This window comes from Geospiza fortis, unplaced genomic scaffold (genome assembly GCF_000277835.1).
Source record: "Geospiza fortis unplaced genomic scaffold, GeoFor_1.0 scaffold237, whole genome shotgun sequence".
Taxonomy (NCBI): domain Eukaryota; kingdom Metazoa; phylum Chordata; class Aves; order Passeriformes; family Thraupidae; genus Geospiza; species Geospiza fortis.
In genome coordinates this window covers 3,682,868-3,698,890 of record NW_005054319.1, presented here as the reverse complement: position 1 = coordinate 3,698,890, position 16,023 = coordinate 3,682,868, and the positions used below count along the sequence as shown (strand labels likewise).

The 16,023-nt window shown below is 37.0% G+C and overlaps 1 protein-coding gene across 2 annotated transcripts in view; it reads left to right on the top strand.

Moving 5' to 3' along the window:
* TRRAP (transformation/transcription domain associated protein) overlaps positions 1–16,023 on the top strand; it is a 74,560-nt gene that overhangs the window by 1,724 nt on the left and 56,813 nt on the right. Inside the window, exons 3-21 of one of the 2 annotated variants that reach the window (XM_031056485.1) lie at positions 175–285; positions 789–893; positions 1,467–1,550; positions 2,295–2,351; positions 2,952–3,077; positions 3,402–3,479; positions 3,709–3,797; positions 4,640–4,736; positions 5,096–5,234; positions 5,731–5,809; positions 6,734–6,968; positions 7,765–8,092; positions 8,202–8,299; positions 8,974–9,168; positions 9,696–9,887; positions 11,300–11,465; positions 12,693–12,949; positions 13,600–13,800; positions 15,607–15,758. In XM_031056485.1, the coding sequence (XP_030912345.1) occupies positions 175–285; positions 789–893; positions 1,467–1,550; positions 2,295–2,351; positions 2,952–3,077; positions 3,402–3,479; positions 3,709–3,797; positions 4,640–4,736; positions 5,096–5,234; positions 5,731–5,809; positions 6,734–6,968; positions 7,765–8,092; positions 8,202–8,299; positions 8,974–9,168; positions 9,696–9,887; positions 11,300–11,465; positions 12,693–12,949; positions 13,600–13,800; positions 15,607–15,758 (2,789 nt within the window). Of the gene's footprint in view, positions 1–174; positions 286–788; positions 894–1,466; positions 1,551–2,294; positions 2,352–2,951; positions 3,078–3,401; positions 3,480–3,708; positions 3,798–4,639; positions 4,737–5,095; positions 5,235–5,730; positions 5,810–6,733; positions 6,969–7,764; positions 8,093–8,201; positions 8,300–8,973; positions 9,169–9,695; positions 9,888–11,299; positions 11,466–12,692; positions 12,950–13,599; positions 13,801–15,606; positions 15,786–16,023 lie in introns of both variants that reach the window. The other variant, XM_031056483.1, reaches the window with a different exon arrangement.

Genomic DNA, 16,023 nt, shown 5'->3' with positions numbered 1-16,023 from the left:
CTTGTATTTGTTTTGCTAATGTTCTCTTGGAACTCACGTGGTTCTGTAGTGTCAGCAGATACTTAGTCACTGAATCTATTCAAGATTCACTGAAAATGTTTAATAGTGGCTCTGAATGTAACTGAATGTAATCTGTGTGATGTCTATAACTCCCCATTTTTTGTTCTTAATTAGAATGTGACATCATCCCCTCAATATTCTACGTTCCTGGAACACATCATCCCTCGATTTCTCACCTTTCTACAGGATGGGGAAGTTCAGTTTCTGCAGGAGAAGCCAGCACAGGTAAACTGTGTGGAGCATTTCCTGCCTTTTTGCTGTCCTTGATTAACCTAATGAAATGATTTAAGACTTGCTAAAAATAGATCTGTCATTTGGAGTAGAACTGAAAAAGTCCTGTTTCTAAATAAGTTACTTATAAACTTTGCTAATCTGGACTTCTGTGAAAAAGGAGGAAAAGTAGGTGTAACAGAATTGGCTTTCTTACTGAAATACGGCACATTGTTACAAATTACTGACTTTACTGAAGGTTAGGAATGAAAGGCAAAAGTTGAATCTTTGTCATTAAATACTTAAAATTGCATTCTTTATAAAAAGTCTGATTTTCCAGCTGTAAAGTCGTTAAATTTACTTCATTCACATAGGTGGGTAATAGGAAGAGTTATGTCTTTGAATACAAGCTTATGTCTACATGAAATAGCAACTAATTGTTGGGTTTTGTGGGCTTTTCAAAAAGTTCTGTCATATCATTATAATTTTTTTTCTTTTTTTTTTTTCTTTTTTTACAGCAACTCCGGAAGCTTGTGCTTGAAATAATTCACAGAATACCAACAAATGAACATCTTCGTCTTCATACCAAAAATATCCTGTCTGTGATGTTCAGATTTCTGGAGGTATTTTTCTGAAATATTTTCCTCTACTTTCTTCATCTCCAGAATTTGCTGAGGACAGGATTTTCAATAGCTGTGTTGCTGGAACAGGAATGGAAAGACATTCTATTTAAGCTTCACCCATGCCCTTTCTTACCATCTACAGGTTTTCTGCCTGTTCTCTTCTGCCCTTTAGAGACTTGGATTTTACAAATGCAGGGAGCTGTTCTTATGCTGGGCAGGATTTACTGGCAGATAGCTGATTCTTGGGAGTTTGTTTTCTGTCTAGGAATTCACAGCACTCTCATCTGAAGCTCACATGGGGGTCTCTGTTTGAGGGGCAATGGGAACAGATCTGATGGTACAGAGTGGTTGAAATGTCTGGGTTTTATTCCCTCAGGGATGGATTTAATTTCAGCCATACTCTGGGGCTGCAGGGTATCCAAGGAAAGGCATCTTGCTCACACAAACCCATATTAATGGGGCACTTCAGGCTGTTGAGAAGAGTATAATTTTGCAGGAATTTGAAGTACCCACTGAGTAGTTGGAGAATTCAGCAGTGAGCTCACTAAAAAGTTTCTTTTTTTTTTCTTCCAGACAGAGAATGAAGAAAATGTACTGATTTGCTTAAGAATAATTATTGAATTGCACAAACAGTTCCGACCAGCAATCACACAAGAAGTAAGTCATAACTCTTGTTACATGGTATAAAACTTGCTGCCATGCTCTTCAGAATTGCTATTTTCTTCACCTGGGTGGATTGATTTATTTTGCTGTTGTCCTTTTATGTTGCCTGACCTGTTGTCATAACCATGTTTAATTTTTTCCCTTTTTTCATATTAAAGTGATTTTTTAAAGAAAATTGGATAATGCTAGCACTCCTGGGTAAAAAAAAAAAAACCAAACTGTTAAAGCTTTGTTGTACTTGGTTTAAATGTTTATGGACAATATGAGCAGTCTAAGGAATAAAATTCCCTCACAAAGGAAGAGAATTGATGCCCTTTTAGTTTGTAAAGGAAAATCCTGAAAAAGAATTTACTCTGGTTGACTTCCCCCTGCCTCCCCTGTTCTCTCCTGTGACTCATCAAGGGGAATTTAGAAGTTTGCATTGTTATTCTCTTGCCTTGATTTTCTCTTGGGAAGACTTAGTTGTTTAATTTAGGTAATTATACCTAACAATACTGTATTGGAATTATGTAAAGTTGATAGGTAGATCAGATTCTTTCCAAATGAAATTTGAATTAATACTAACAAAGCAGAAGGAGGTAGGAGAACACTTTCAGATTATTTTCAGTTATCATGAAAAGTGTGCTGTACTGAGTGGAGATTTTATATATTTGTACTGTTAATACAGAGATTCTAAAATTGTGGTTTTAAAATTCATTAAAAAAGTTTCTTTATGGTAACTGACTTCTTCCTTCCTAGATTCATCATTTTTTGGACTTTGTCAAACAGATTTACAAGGAACTTCCAAAAGTAGTGGTAAGCTTTTTATTTCTTAAATCGTCCTTGCTATAGTCAGAAAACTAGTTTTTATTTCTTAATTTTGTCTCTAAAAGATACTGACATAATTATTTTGCATCTAGTGATACAAAGTAAATATAGTTTTAGTGAATCCATTTTTCAATACTATGTCTAAAAACGGAGACATTTAGATTTTGCTTTGGAAAACCATGTGTTTCTGGCTCGCTGTTAGTGGTAGGAGAAGATGGAGTGAGCTGGAGTTCTGCAGCAGGGTGAGGTCGGCTGCAGTGGTCTCCAGGTACCCAAATGTGCTGGTTCTTGAGGGAAGGGTGAGGTCATGGAGGGAGGCTCCAGTCTGATTTTCCCTCCCTGATACAGAGTAACTCTTGGGATGTTTTCCTTTAGCTCCCCCTTGGCTGGTGGAGCTTTTCTGCTCTGTCCAGGGGGGGAGGTTGCAGGGTGTGTGTCTGGCCTGGGGAAGATGCTGCAGTGCAAACATCACTGCACAGAGGAGAAAACTGCTCTGGGGGAGGATTATATGGGGAGTTCTGAGGAGATGGGTGGCCTTTCCATTGTTACTGGCATTTGTGATATTTTCCTTCTGCTCTTTGCTTGTAGAATCGGTACTTTGAGAACCCTCAGGTGATTCCAGAGAACACTGTTCCCACTCCTGAGATGGTTGGCATGATTACAACCATTGTGGTGAAGGTGAACCCTGAGCGAGAGGACAGTGAAACGAGGACAGTGAGTGTTCTGACTGCTCTTAGCTGGGGACTCTGTAGCACAGGACCACAGATCATAATGCCAGGCAAAAATAACAGACTTTCTTTTGGCTTGTTTTTCCTATCAAAGCTTTTCTGTAGAAGCTGATTGAAACTTTCCAGGTATTTTCTATGCAGCTGTAATTACAGGATTTTTATTTAATGTAATACTCAATGCTTTGTGTTTGAAAAATGTTATTGTTAAATATAGTGCTACTAAAATGAGCAGTTTCTGTAAAAAAGTGTTTTACATACTCTTTGGAATTAATAATTAGACTGTTTATAAAGCATGTATTCTTTCTTTCAGCATTCAATAATTCCCAGAGGATCTTTGTCACTAAAGGTCTTGGCTGAGCTACCTATTATTGTTGTTCTCATGTATCAGGTTAGTACACTTCAGTATTTTGCATGTAAATACTTCATTACTGAATGGTTTATGTAACTTCTGTTGGCTATCATATTAGTAAAAATGAATGTGATATATTTTTGAAATTAAAATATCATCTAAAAATAAAGCTGGTGAGATGTCTTAGTTTTTTTTGTGATTAGCTGTCCAGTAATTTGACTGCAAGTGTGACTTGTGAATTTCTCTAATAATACTTTCTTTTTTTAAGCTCTACAAACTGAACATTCATAATGTAGTAGCTGAATTTGTGCCCTTGATTATGAACACTATTATAATACAAGTTTCTGCTCAAGCAAGGTAAGAGCATTTAATGGTATTTTGGTGATATTTGACATAAACTACTTAAACTTGTCATTCAATATTGCTCAAAATATTTTTGTCTTCTATCTTGTGATTTTTCATTCTAGTCTTATGCTTTTAATCTCAAAAGTAGCAATGATTATTTGACTAAAAATTACCAAGGTTCTGTAGGTGAAGTTATTGTCATTATATCTCATTGGTAAAGTCTATAGTTGTGCAGTAGGTGCCAGTTTATTATTTGATAATGAGTTTTTTTAAAATAGAGTTTCTGATGAAAATCCACATTGTCACAGACAGTGATGAAAACCCTGGGAGTGTGGACACTTGTTTAATCTTTTTCCATGCCATCAGTAATGGATTTGTGCTCTTCAAGATGTAGCTTGCATGAAGCCTTGTGATGTTGCAGGGGTAGGCACTGCTTTTCGTGCCTCAGAGAGGGATGTTTCTGAAGAGCAGCAAGTGGTTCTGGTCAGGGCAGTGGGAGAAAGATCTCTGCCTTTCCCTGTCTGCCTGGACGACCTGGTTAAGTGGTTGGAGCTTGAGAGAGACAGACAAGTCTGTGGGAGGGAATATTGCCTGGAGAAAAATTGGCCTCAGTTAGGGGAGCTGAGCCAAATGTGTGCTGCTTTGTATTGGCTTGGCTTTCTGTAGGAAGGTGCTGCTGGGAATCTGAATGGCAGAGGGCTTGTTGAAAGTGGGCTCTTCCAGAGAGATTGTATTCTTTTAAGAAGCAAGAACTTCACTACAAGATGATGTAATTTGAAGCTTCACTGAATTTTCTGAGTGGAAGTACTAAAGGGGAGGAACAAAATCGTAACCACTGTTCCCTTTAATTTCAGACAACATAAACTTTATAACAAGGAGTTGTATGCTGATTTCATCGCTGCTCAGATTAAAACATTGTCTTTCTTGGCTTACATTATCAGAATTTACCAGGTAGGATTAATTTGTAAAACTTTGGTACCTAATGCATCAGGTTTCTAGTTGCTTTATGGCAGGCAAGTGACCTGCATGTCTGCAATGCATCAGGGGTTGGAGATGGGAGCATTTGTGTAGAATATCTGGAGATGGAGCTGTACTTGGTTATCCTTTCAAAAGTATCCTCATGTGAATACAAAGAAAAAGTATGCTCCTTCCCTGGGTATTTATGGAATGACTATTGTAGTTTAGTTTTAGGATTAGATTTTGCAAGAGAAACCAGTGAATTTAATGGAGTGCTATTTTGCAAATGTAACACCAACCTTAGGAATAGAACAGTGTAGTAGTTGTACTCATGTTACTCTTTTTTATTGCAGGAATTAGTGGCTAAATATTCTCAGCAAATGGTAAAAGGAATGTTGCAGCTGCTCTCCAATTGTCCAGCTGAAACAGCACACCTCAGGAAGGAGCTCCTGATTGCTGCCAAGCACATCCTGACAACAGACCTGAGGAGCCGTATGTAGCACTCTTTACAAGTGTACCTGTAAACTGGAATGATTTCTGCTGTTGCTATCAATTCTAGAGGCATATTACTTATTTATATTGGACTATCACAAGATGCCAGGCCAAATGGAATTGTTGTGTGCAGGTTGCCCAGTTTGTCCTTTTCAGTAACTCATTAGTTATATACAAAAAGTTTTTCAAAGTTGTAAATAACCTGAGCACTTTTTTTCTCTTTGCAAATATAATTGGCTTTGACTGGGTACTGCAGTGTTACTCAAGGGGCAAGTGTCAGTGGAGTGGACAGTCACAGGAGATTGTTTGAAAATTTCCTTGTAAATGGCACTGCCTTTTATAAGCTTCAGGAATTAATTTGGGGATAAAATCACTTTCTAACTTCACGTTTAGATACCAAGGTTAAGTCATCTAATGCTTAACTATCTTATTTTAATTATTTCCTTTGCCAATTGGTGTATATGGCTTTTTCATTTTTCTATTTGTTAAATTCTAGAATTTATTCCATGCATGGACAAGCTGTTTGATGAATCTATACTGATTGGCTCTGGATACACTGCCCGGGAGACGCTGAGGTATGAGAAAATTCGGAGTAATGATCTGAGTGCCTGCCAGGGCTGCTTGAAAATCATTAATATCTACAGCAGCTTCTGTATAGGGTCCTAAATCTTTGCTTCAAATAACTAATTTTACTAAATTGTTTTATTGGCAGGGCTTCTGCTGCTGTAATAGTGGCTTTTGTTTAACACTTTGATGGCACAGCATGGTAATGTGAGTGTGGACAAAATAAGAAAAATGGGTGAATGACGATTTCAGTTTTTTGAATTGTGGAGGACAACCACAACAGGGGAACCAACTCAGTATCTGCCCAATATTTCATGAAACACCCTAAATCTTATGTCTGGTGTAAAATCTGAATGACATTTAAACTGTTTTGTCAATGAGTACTTTAAAACTTACTTGTTGGCAATTGAAGAAGTAAGTGGAGACAATACCTAACTTTCTGTGTCTTCAATAGTCTAAATTTTAGGTGAGCTTGCTGACCAAATTAGTATCTGAACTAGGAGAATTAGTTCTTTTTAAGTATCTAGTACCTTATTGACAACATGTGTTAGATTTAGAAGTATTTTCTCTGTTAGAATAATTTGTGATTAGTTATGAAACAGATTACCAGCCCTGCTCAAAATTCGGCTAACATGCATGTTATCTGCATGTAGATGAAAATATGTGGTGGGGTGTTCTGCAGTGAAGGAAGAAAGATCAGAGAGGCAGTACCAGAGTTGTGGAATAGACTGATGCATCATTGGTTAAATTGCACAGCTTAAAATTTCCTCATGTGACCGAAAAAGCCTTGTGAGCTCTGGGTTTGCATATGAAAATAGAAAACTTATATTGAGAAATTTGGAAGTATCTCCAGGCAGTAATTATTTGTTTAGTCAAATTAGGAAACTTTTTAGTTGTGCTCAGTGTGTTTTCCTCATTCCTTGTTTTGGCTGTAGACCCCTTGCATACAGCACCCTGGCAGACCTGGTCCATCATGTCCGGCAGCATTTGCCTCTCAATGACCTTTCCCTGGCTGTCCAGCTGTTTGCCAAGAACATCGATGATGAATCTTTGCCAAGCAGTATCCAGACCATGTCTTGCAAGCTCCTGCTAAATTTGGTAGACTGTATCCGGTCTAAAAGTGAACAGGAAAATGGAAATGGTAGAGACATCCTTATGAGAATGCTGGAGGTATTGATTTGTTTAAAGCATTTGATAATTGCTTGGATATCCTGCTTTGTAGTATGTTGTCAATCACATTTTACTTTCTCCTTTCTTCAGAAATGAGAATATGTAGGAACAGCCTGTGTACTGTATTTCACTTCAATGCTTCAGAGAAGGGCTCTTTAAAATGCTCTGCAGCTGGGATATCATCTCAAGTGTAGTGGAGATGCTTTGTCAACTCAGCTTCATTCAGTAGTTAGTTTCAAAGCAGGAAATAGAATGCCTGTTTTGAGTAGCTTAGTTTTTTAATAATTTTATTCTAAATTTTAGTTATAATTTTTTTGTTGTGTAGGAGTATGCAAGAATTGTATTTTTAAATGCCTTATGGTTATTGGTGTGTTTTTTAATTTATTGGCTATTTAGTGCCTTATGCTTTTTGGTGTATTTTTTTTTAAGCCCTGAAAGAGGATCTTCACACAGGTCCTTGCATGGCACAATGCCATCTATACAATTAGAAATATCTTCTCTTTGAAGACCTAATGATCCTTTTTAAGGATCTTTATATGGCATTTTTTTTTTGTATTTTTAAAAATCAAGGATGCACTACTGGTTCAAAGAGGGCCAACTAGTTTATTGATACATTTAAAAATGTTTGCTGTCATTTGAATGACTTCAAAAATAGCTGAAAGTTTTATTGATCTCACTAAGCTGATTTGAAATATCAGTACTATTAAATTTAGGATGATTTTTGAAGAAGCAACTTACTGTCTTTTTCTTTCCCCCCCTCCCTGCTGTTTGATCTGCCTCTCCTCCTGTGCCTTAGGTGTTTGTTCTGAAGTTCCACACCATAGCACGCTACCAGCTCTCTGTCATTTTTAAGAAGTGCAAACCCCAATCCGAGCTCGGGGCGGCTGAAGCCGCCTTACCTGGAGTGCCCACAGCAGCAAATGCAGCCCCTGTTCCTGTCCCATCTCCTGCCCCAGCCACTCCTGTGGCCCCTGCACCTGTACCTGTGTTTGAAAAACAAGGGGAGAAAGAAAAAGAAGACAAGCAGACATTTCAGGTCACGGATTGCCGGAGCTTGGTGAAAACTTTGGTCTGTGGGGTCAAGACGATCACGTGGGGCATCACCTCGTGCAAAGCTCCTGGTGGTAAAACTGCATATTTAATTGCATTTATCTCTCATAATTCTACAGAAAAACCCTCTCTAGAATGAAAGCAAATAGTATTTTTAATGCTGAACTCTTATTCTTCTTTCAGAAGCACAATTCATTCCTAATAAGCAGTTGCAACCTAAGGAGACTCAAATCTATATAAAACTGGTAAAATATGCAATGCAAGCATTAGATATTTATCAGGTATGTAACCTGCCCACATAGCACTTCTATTTGTACAGTTACTGTATGTTAGATCCTTTAATAAAGATTTATTTGTCAGCTAAAACACAGATTATTCATATAGTATATTTTCACTAAGCCTTTAATTGGGACCACAACTGTTGAGAAATGCTCAATATGAAGAATTAATTTCAAAAGTGAATTTCAACCTACTTAGTATTTGCAAGCAACAGGTTTTTTTCTCAACAGCCATTTTTGTCTGTTCATGCAGGCAGGTCAGACTGGAAGTAATAGTCTTTCATGTAGTGAAGTAAGTCTTTCCTTGAAAGAGATAGTTTAGCTAGCAGTTGAAGCATTCACATGTCTGTGTTTGTCTTCTGTGGTTACACAAAGTATCAATGAAATGTAAATGTGTTTGGTTGGGTATTAAGTAATTTGTAAGTACACTGATATTTCCTACTGTTGTTTTTCTCTATTTGTAACTTCCTAGTTTGAAAATATGTTCTGAAAACACTCAGTTTTAGTATTTTTAGTATTTTTGTCATCGTTGGCTCTTGTGCCCAACTTCTACTTATGTGGGGCTTGCATGTAAAACCCATGAAATGTTGGTTACTTTCAAAAGTTATTTTAAGTGTGATGGAGAATAAGCTACTCAAATTCTGTAAGCAGTGTATGTGTTTTCTCAATTTCTGTAGGTACAAATAGCAGGAAATGGACAGACATATGTTCGAGTAGCAAACTGTCAGACAGTCAGGATGAAAGAGGAAAAGGAAGTTCTGGAGCATTTTGCTGGTGTGTTCACCATGATGAACCCTTTAACTTTTAAAGAAATCTTTCAAACTACTGTTCCTTACATGGTGGAGAGGATCTCTAAAAACTATGCTCTTCAGGTATGTTACTGTTTACTTTTTAAATTGATAATGAACAGCATGTAGGAAAGAGCTTATGCCTTGAGGTACACATGACTGATGTAGAATCATAAAAATATTGAAATTAGCACGTGAGATTTGAAGCAGTCTATGTAAAGAATAGTCTATGAAAATAATTTAAAAATGGTTTTTCAAAAAACTATACCTAAGTGATGCAATACAAACATGAACACTTCAGTTTAGAAGATATGAATGGACTTCATTCTTGAAAAATACTGAACTTTATTGACTTGTTGTTTTGTTCAGCTTGTTGTGCCAATGTTCTTCTGTTTTACGGAATGCAAATCCTATAATATTAATTTAACCTAAGACTTCAACATTAAGCTACATAGATTGTTGTTTTCCACTGAGGACAAGCAGAATCACTTGGGTAGCAATGGAGATGGGGAAAGAAATTTATCTTAGAGTTTTTTTTAATGGATAGTGCATTTATTCTTTTGTTCTTTTTATTACAGCAGCAATAAGTTCTTTGTGGTTTCCTTTTATAGATTGTTGCCAATTCTTTCTTGGCAAACCCTACTACCTCTGCTCTCTTTGCAACCATTTTGGTGGAGTATCTTCTGGATCGTCTGCCAGAAATGGGCTCTAATGTGGAACTCTCCAATCTGTATCTCAAGCTGTTCAAGTTAGTCTTTGGCTCAGTTTCACTATTTGCAGCTGAAAATGAACAAATGCTGAAGGTAAAGGTCATTTGTTTTAAAAATAAGTCTGCTTTAAAAACAGCACTCTTAAGAGTTTTGCACAGTAACGTTTGAGAGTCATTTAATGTTTGAAGCACTATTTGTGACACTCCTCCATTTTTTGCCAAATTCCAAGTACATTATGTTGTTTATAAGAGATGGTTTCTTTGGATATTTTCTTCATATTTGAAACTATGCGGTCATGTACTAATTCTGAGTATAAATGGCTGATACATGACTGTGGTCTGTGATTGCCATAAGCCCATGTAACTTCATGGTCAGGATATGCACAAGTTCTTGCATATTTTCTCTTCGTTTCTGTATTAACTTAAGGTTTTTACTTGGATTGAAATAACTTTTTTGTGTGTTGGTGAATCTTGTTCACTCATGTCATATTCAGTGACATGTACCTCTTGGGTTGATTTTTCTATGCTCTTGGGAAGTCTGGGCTTGAGGAATGCTGTTCTTTCTACTGACAATATATTATGTATTCCAAGGATCTATTTATGTTGGTGAGATCATCTCATTATTCAGTGAATTTAGAAATGCTGAGCTTGTAGCAAGAGTGCACTTCCCTCATAAATGCAGCAGCTGCCTGTATCTAGAAAAGACATTAAGAATTTAATGGAACACTGATTGTGCTCTCATAGTTTCTCTTTGTTTTTCTTCCTTGTACTTTGTACCAAACAAAATTTCTGATACAGGTAACTGTAGAACAGAGTGGGGATTACCAATTTCCCAGAATCTTTGAAAACTAGCAGTAATATAAAGCAATATTCATATAATCTTGCTTTAATTCTTGCAGTTTGTAATCAGAATCAAGGCCATTTGGATTTTATAAGATGGTGATGAAGTTTAAAGAGTGTAATTTGCTACCTTCACAGTTTCATGCTTCTGTTACTTTTCTTTGTTTCTGTAGGATGAATGGTAGGGGCCTTGGGCAGACAATTTAATTGAATGATGAAGGCTGTTTGCAGCATTTGCATAGCAATGTAGAAAGCTTTTTAGATGTTAATAATATCTAGACACGTTGCTGTTTGTCTCTAGTCCATGAGAATACTGGTATTTATCAACTATTTTAATGAATCTGCAAGATGTTCATGTCCTCTGCTCTAGAAAGGCTACCAGTTCCATAGCCTTTTTTACTTGAGAGAGTTTGCTTTCAAAATTAAATTTTAGCATTCACAAAATTAAGAACTAACAATGAAATTAGATCAGGGGTAAATGAATATTGTTAAGTGTCCTCTTTTCTCCTTCTGACACCTCTGATTTCTGCTCCCCATTCCCAGGTGCTTGAGAGGAAATATTTTCTCAATGTGTCAGATTTGCCTAATCTCATGCTAAACTCTTGTATAGTACGATGATGACATAATGGGTATTTTATTAATCTTCAAGCTTTATTTTCTTTATAGCCACATTTGCACAAGATTGTGAACAGCTCTATGGAACTTGCACAGACTGCCAAAGAGCCCTATAACTATTTCCTGCTGCTCAGAGCACTGTTCAGATCTATTGGAGGAGGCAGTCATGATCTGTTATACCAAGAATTCTTGCCGCTGTTACCAAACTTACTGCAAGGTAGAACAACACCTTCTTTCCCTGCCCCAGCTTCTGATTTTTTTATGTGAATAGTAGTAATAAAGTTATGCTGTGTAGTTGAAAACCCCTCAAAACTAAAGCCCTACCCCTGATAAGTAGCTTCTGATTTTGAGTTTAGTGATTGATTTAAATACCTTGAATGTTCTTATTTTAATTTACTATCAGCTGCTTCAGGCTCCATAGTTTTGGCTGCTTCACAATTTCTGCTGCTTGTTTTTCTTCTTTTCATTATGGGGCTGTTGGGGTTTCTTTGATTGTTTATTTACTTGTTTGGGGTTTTTTTGCAATGGGTAACTTTGTTGGCCTAAAACGTGGGGGATGAGTGAGTAGGTGAAGCAACGTTGCCAGGCCACCACTGGTTTTGTGGGGAGAACATGGCAGTGAAGCTCTGGCTGTTGTGCAGTTGAGGGCATGTGTGTGCACCTGCAAGGGCGTGATAAATAGAAATTCAAGTAGTGCCAGACTGCAAAAAGAAATGGAAGTAACAATCAGTTTGATTAATTGAGCATTTATGCTTGCAAGAACTGTGTTCCAGAAATACTGAGGGTGAGCAAGGAAATGTGGAGAGCTACTTAAACCTAAGGACAAGCTAATCAGAGCTGTTCCATGACTGTAGACTGGTTCAGATCTACAGCTGTAGGGATAGTTTTTATTGTAGGTAGCAAATATATATGTTATCAATAAATCATTATGTAAAACGCATGTCAGTAGATTTATGGAATATGTGAAATCTTTATGGGGAGAAAAATGACTTGGGGAGTGTGCTTATTCTGAATGGGGCAATTAATGCACTTGAACTCACTGAATGTTTCTTTTCAGGATTCAAAATATTTTAAAAAAAGTTTTGTGTGAGTTTATTTTTTATTGTTACAAGGCTGAGGTTTGAGTCAAATTATATTTTTTTCTCTTCTATCTGCTGTATTCAAATGCTACCTTGTGGAGTCTAATATTAAACTTTAAAGTATGTATAGATGCCTTTTCTTCTATATTTGTGTACATAAAAAAGCATTCACTGCCTGACATCCTTAAATGTAAGTTAGAATAATGAATGGTATTAATATTTTGTAAATCCATTATTTACAGAGCTGCAAGCTCTACAGTGTTTAAAAACGTCAGGCTCTTCTGAATTGAGGAAATAGCAATTTTGAACAGCAAACTGTAGACTGTCTTTTTCCTGTGAGTGTGTAACTTATCCATAATTTTCAGGACTTAATATGTTGCAAAGTGGCCTTCACAAACAGCACATGAAAGACTTGTTTGTGGAGCTCTGCCTCACTGTGCCCGTTCGTCTGAGCTCGCTGCTGCCTTATCTGCCAATGCTCATGGACCCCTTGGTGTCAGCCCTCAATGGATCCCAGACCCTGGTTAGCCAGGGCTTAAGAACTCTGGAATTGTGTGTGGATAACTTGCAGCCAGACTTTCTGTATGACCACATTCAGCCAGTTCGAGCTGAGCTCATGCAGGTAAATGTGTTGTTTCCTCTTAGACCACAAGAGGTCACTGATTTGCTGAATACTATCAGAAATTTGTGTGAAGCTTCGGTTACAAAAACTTGAAAAATCTGTCATGAGACCCATACCAGTCTGATGTGAGTGTAGAAGGATAGTTGGTGTTGTGCTGTTAAGCTGAAAACTCTGAAAACTTAGAAGTGAATGAATGGTTTCTCCTATATACTTTGTTAAATGGTTACATTCTATTTACTTTTTTTGCTTCTATGTTTCAAAACTAGCTCTGAGCTTAATTCAGGTCAGCCTTGATTCGCCTGCTTTTTTAACTAACAATGTTGTTTAATATTCATCATAAACATGAAACTACACTCCAAGATATCAAAGATTTTCTAGCTGATCACAGTAGTCTAATCTAAAACTGCATTTAGGACCACCTTGTTACAAAGCGCTTGGGCTGTTGTGGACTGAGACTGCTGATATTCAGCCTTGATAAGGAACTTATGCAGGGTCAGTTACCCAAATGCAAATATAATATAAAGCGTTTTCCTTGACTTTTTTTTGACATTACAACTTGAAAAATGTTGGAGTAAGATGTTTTTTTTTTACATGACAACTTGAACAATGCTGAAGTAAGCCTGGCCTGCCCATGTACCTTAAACCCCCAGGCTTTGTGGCGAACCCTGCGCAATCCTGCTGACAGCATCTCCCACGTGGCTTATCGTGTGCTTGGGAAATTTGGTGGAAGTAACAGGAAGATGTTGAAGGAATCACAGAAACTACAATATGTGGTCACAGAAATCCAAGGACCCAGTATCACAATTGAATTTTCAGACTGTAAAGCATCCATTCAGCTCCCAATGGAAAAGGTAAGGGCTTAAGTTACTTTCAGTGCTGAGAAACTAACTTAAAAAATATCTGCCTAGAAGTTCTTTCTTGATTTCTTCTATAAACTGTGTAAGATTTCACCCCCAAAATAACAGATTTAGACATGCTGTACTGCTCTTACAAAGTGATAGGATAGGGACCTTAACTGGCCCAAATGTTTTCATAGAATGGGTAAGGCTGGAACTTCTGGTATATTGCTTAGGTTAGGAGCAGGATCCTCATCTAGAAGTCCCTATTTGCTTTTTGAAATGTAACAAAACTTTACTGTAGAAATTCTTCAGTGGTGACTATTCTCATGACTCCAGTGATTTGGTTTTGTTTGCTGTCTCTAGAAGCACTTTGTACTGTACTGGCTTTCATCTGGCAGTCACGGTGTATCACAAGTGCTTAGTTCTCAGTAATTACAGCAATCTAATATCTGAAAGTGAAGCTGGATTCTGAGATAATTTGGTCTGTAGAGTTTTAATAATTACCTTTTCAATTAGACTTTCATAAGTAGATACCATCTGAATGTAGTGAGCAATTTTCTTCACAGGCAGCTGGCTCTCTGGCTCCCTCCAGCCAACAGGCTTAAAAATAGCTTGGAAAAGTGATTCTTAAAATGCAGATTACTGATTTCTCCACTGGACTGAAGCTGATGAGTTGAATACATATAAATACTGTAGTTGCTGACATTTACCTGTCCTGCTAGGTTTAATTCAAACTAAATTTTCCTAAGGATTTTAGCATCTAACATTTATATGGAGCAATCTGCAGCTGTTCAATGTTGACCAAGAAAGTGTTATCTGCTGAACACTTTGTATCTATGAAAAGGAAATGTCTAAGTACAAAGAAAAAAAAGGTGGAATAAATTGAAAACAAGAAATCCTTGTTTTCTTTTAGTGCCCTGGTAGACTTTTGTGGTCTGTCCAAAACCTATTTTTTTTTCATTGAGATGCTGTGATAAAAACTTGGGATGATAAGTCAGTGGAAATACCAAGGAAGGAAAATGCCCACTTTATAGGAGGGGCTTTTTCTGCATAAACTTATTAAGCATGGATGGTTAGATTTAACTTGCAATTGATAATTTCTTTTTTCATGCGTTCCAGAAAAATTTTTACAATTTTTACTTTTTTTTTCCTTAATGCCCATCTCATTTATTTTCCTGTCTTTTGTGGGAGAAGGATAGAAATTAGGCAATTGTTCTTTTATGTATTATCTCTATATATATAAGTACAAAATAGAAATTTCCCAAAGAGATGTACTCCCCTTTTTTAATCATCTTCATGTCTTAAAACATTGTTTCGAATTATTCTCGAATGTATTAAATCTTGCAAAGGAAGAGACTATTTCCATTAAATAACTGGTGTTCAGAAGTTGCTTACAGGGATGTTTCATCATGCATGGAAAGGTACCATTTATATATGAATATAAATGCATTATATACATACACTATAAAGGGATTTGATGCAACGATTATTGCTGAAGGGAAGACAAGGAAAATTTGTTTTTGGGAAAGGGGAGGGACACAGTGAAGGTTTATTTCACTCATAGCTTGAAATGCTTTCTGACCGTGGAGGTAAATGTATCTGCCATGAAACTTAACATGTACAAAAGCTCAGAAAATAGCAGGGTGTTTTCAAGGCACACTCTCAGGCTCTCTCTGCATTTCCTAACTCGGGCACTCCAAACTGTGCCTACTTTGAAAGCTGCTTTTAATATATATTAATGATACCATTCCCTTGATTAATGACGTTCTAGTAAATGCCAAGAGTAAGGAGTGTGTGGGTTCTCTTGTTCCATTCCAGGCAATTGAGACAGCCCTGGACTGTCTGAAGAGCGCCAACACGGAGCCCTATTACCGCAGGCAGGCCTGGGAGGTCATCAAGTGCTTCCTGGTGGCCATGATGAGCCTGGATGATAACAAACATGCATTGTACCAACTCCTTGCACACCCCAAGTATGACAATTCTTTAAACATAAATGTGTATGTAAAATTTATGGTGTCTTTGGAGTAATCTAGTTTAGAGACAGTGATTAGTCTGTGCAATTCATGGGGCTTTTGGCTGCTGGTGAAAAGGAGTTTTGTTAGCATGTTTTTTAATGCCAGTGACATGTTAATGTTTCATAGTTTAATTTTCTTCCCCTAATTACAGTCCTGTGTATAATCTATTATATATGATCAATATGATTAATTTTAGTTTCATTTATTTATATAATTGGAA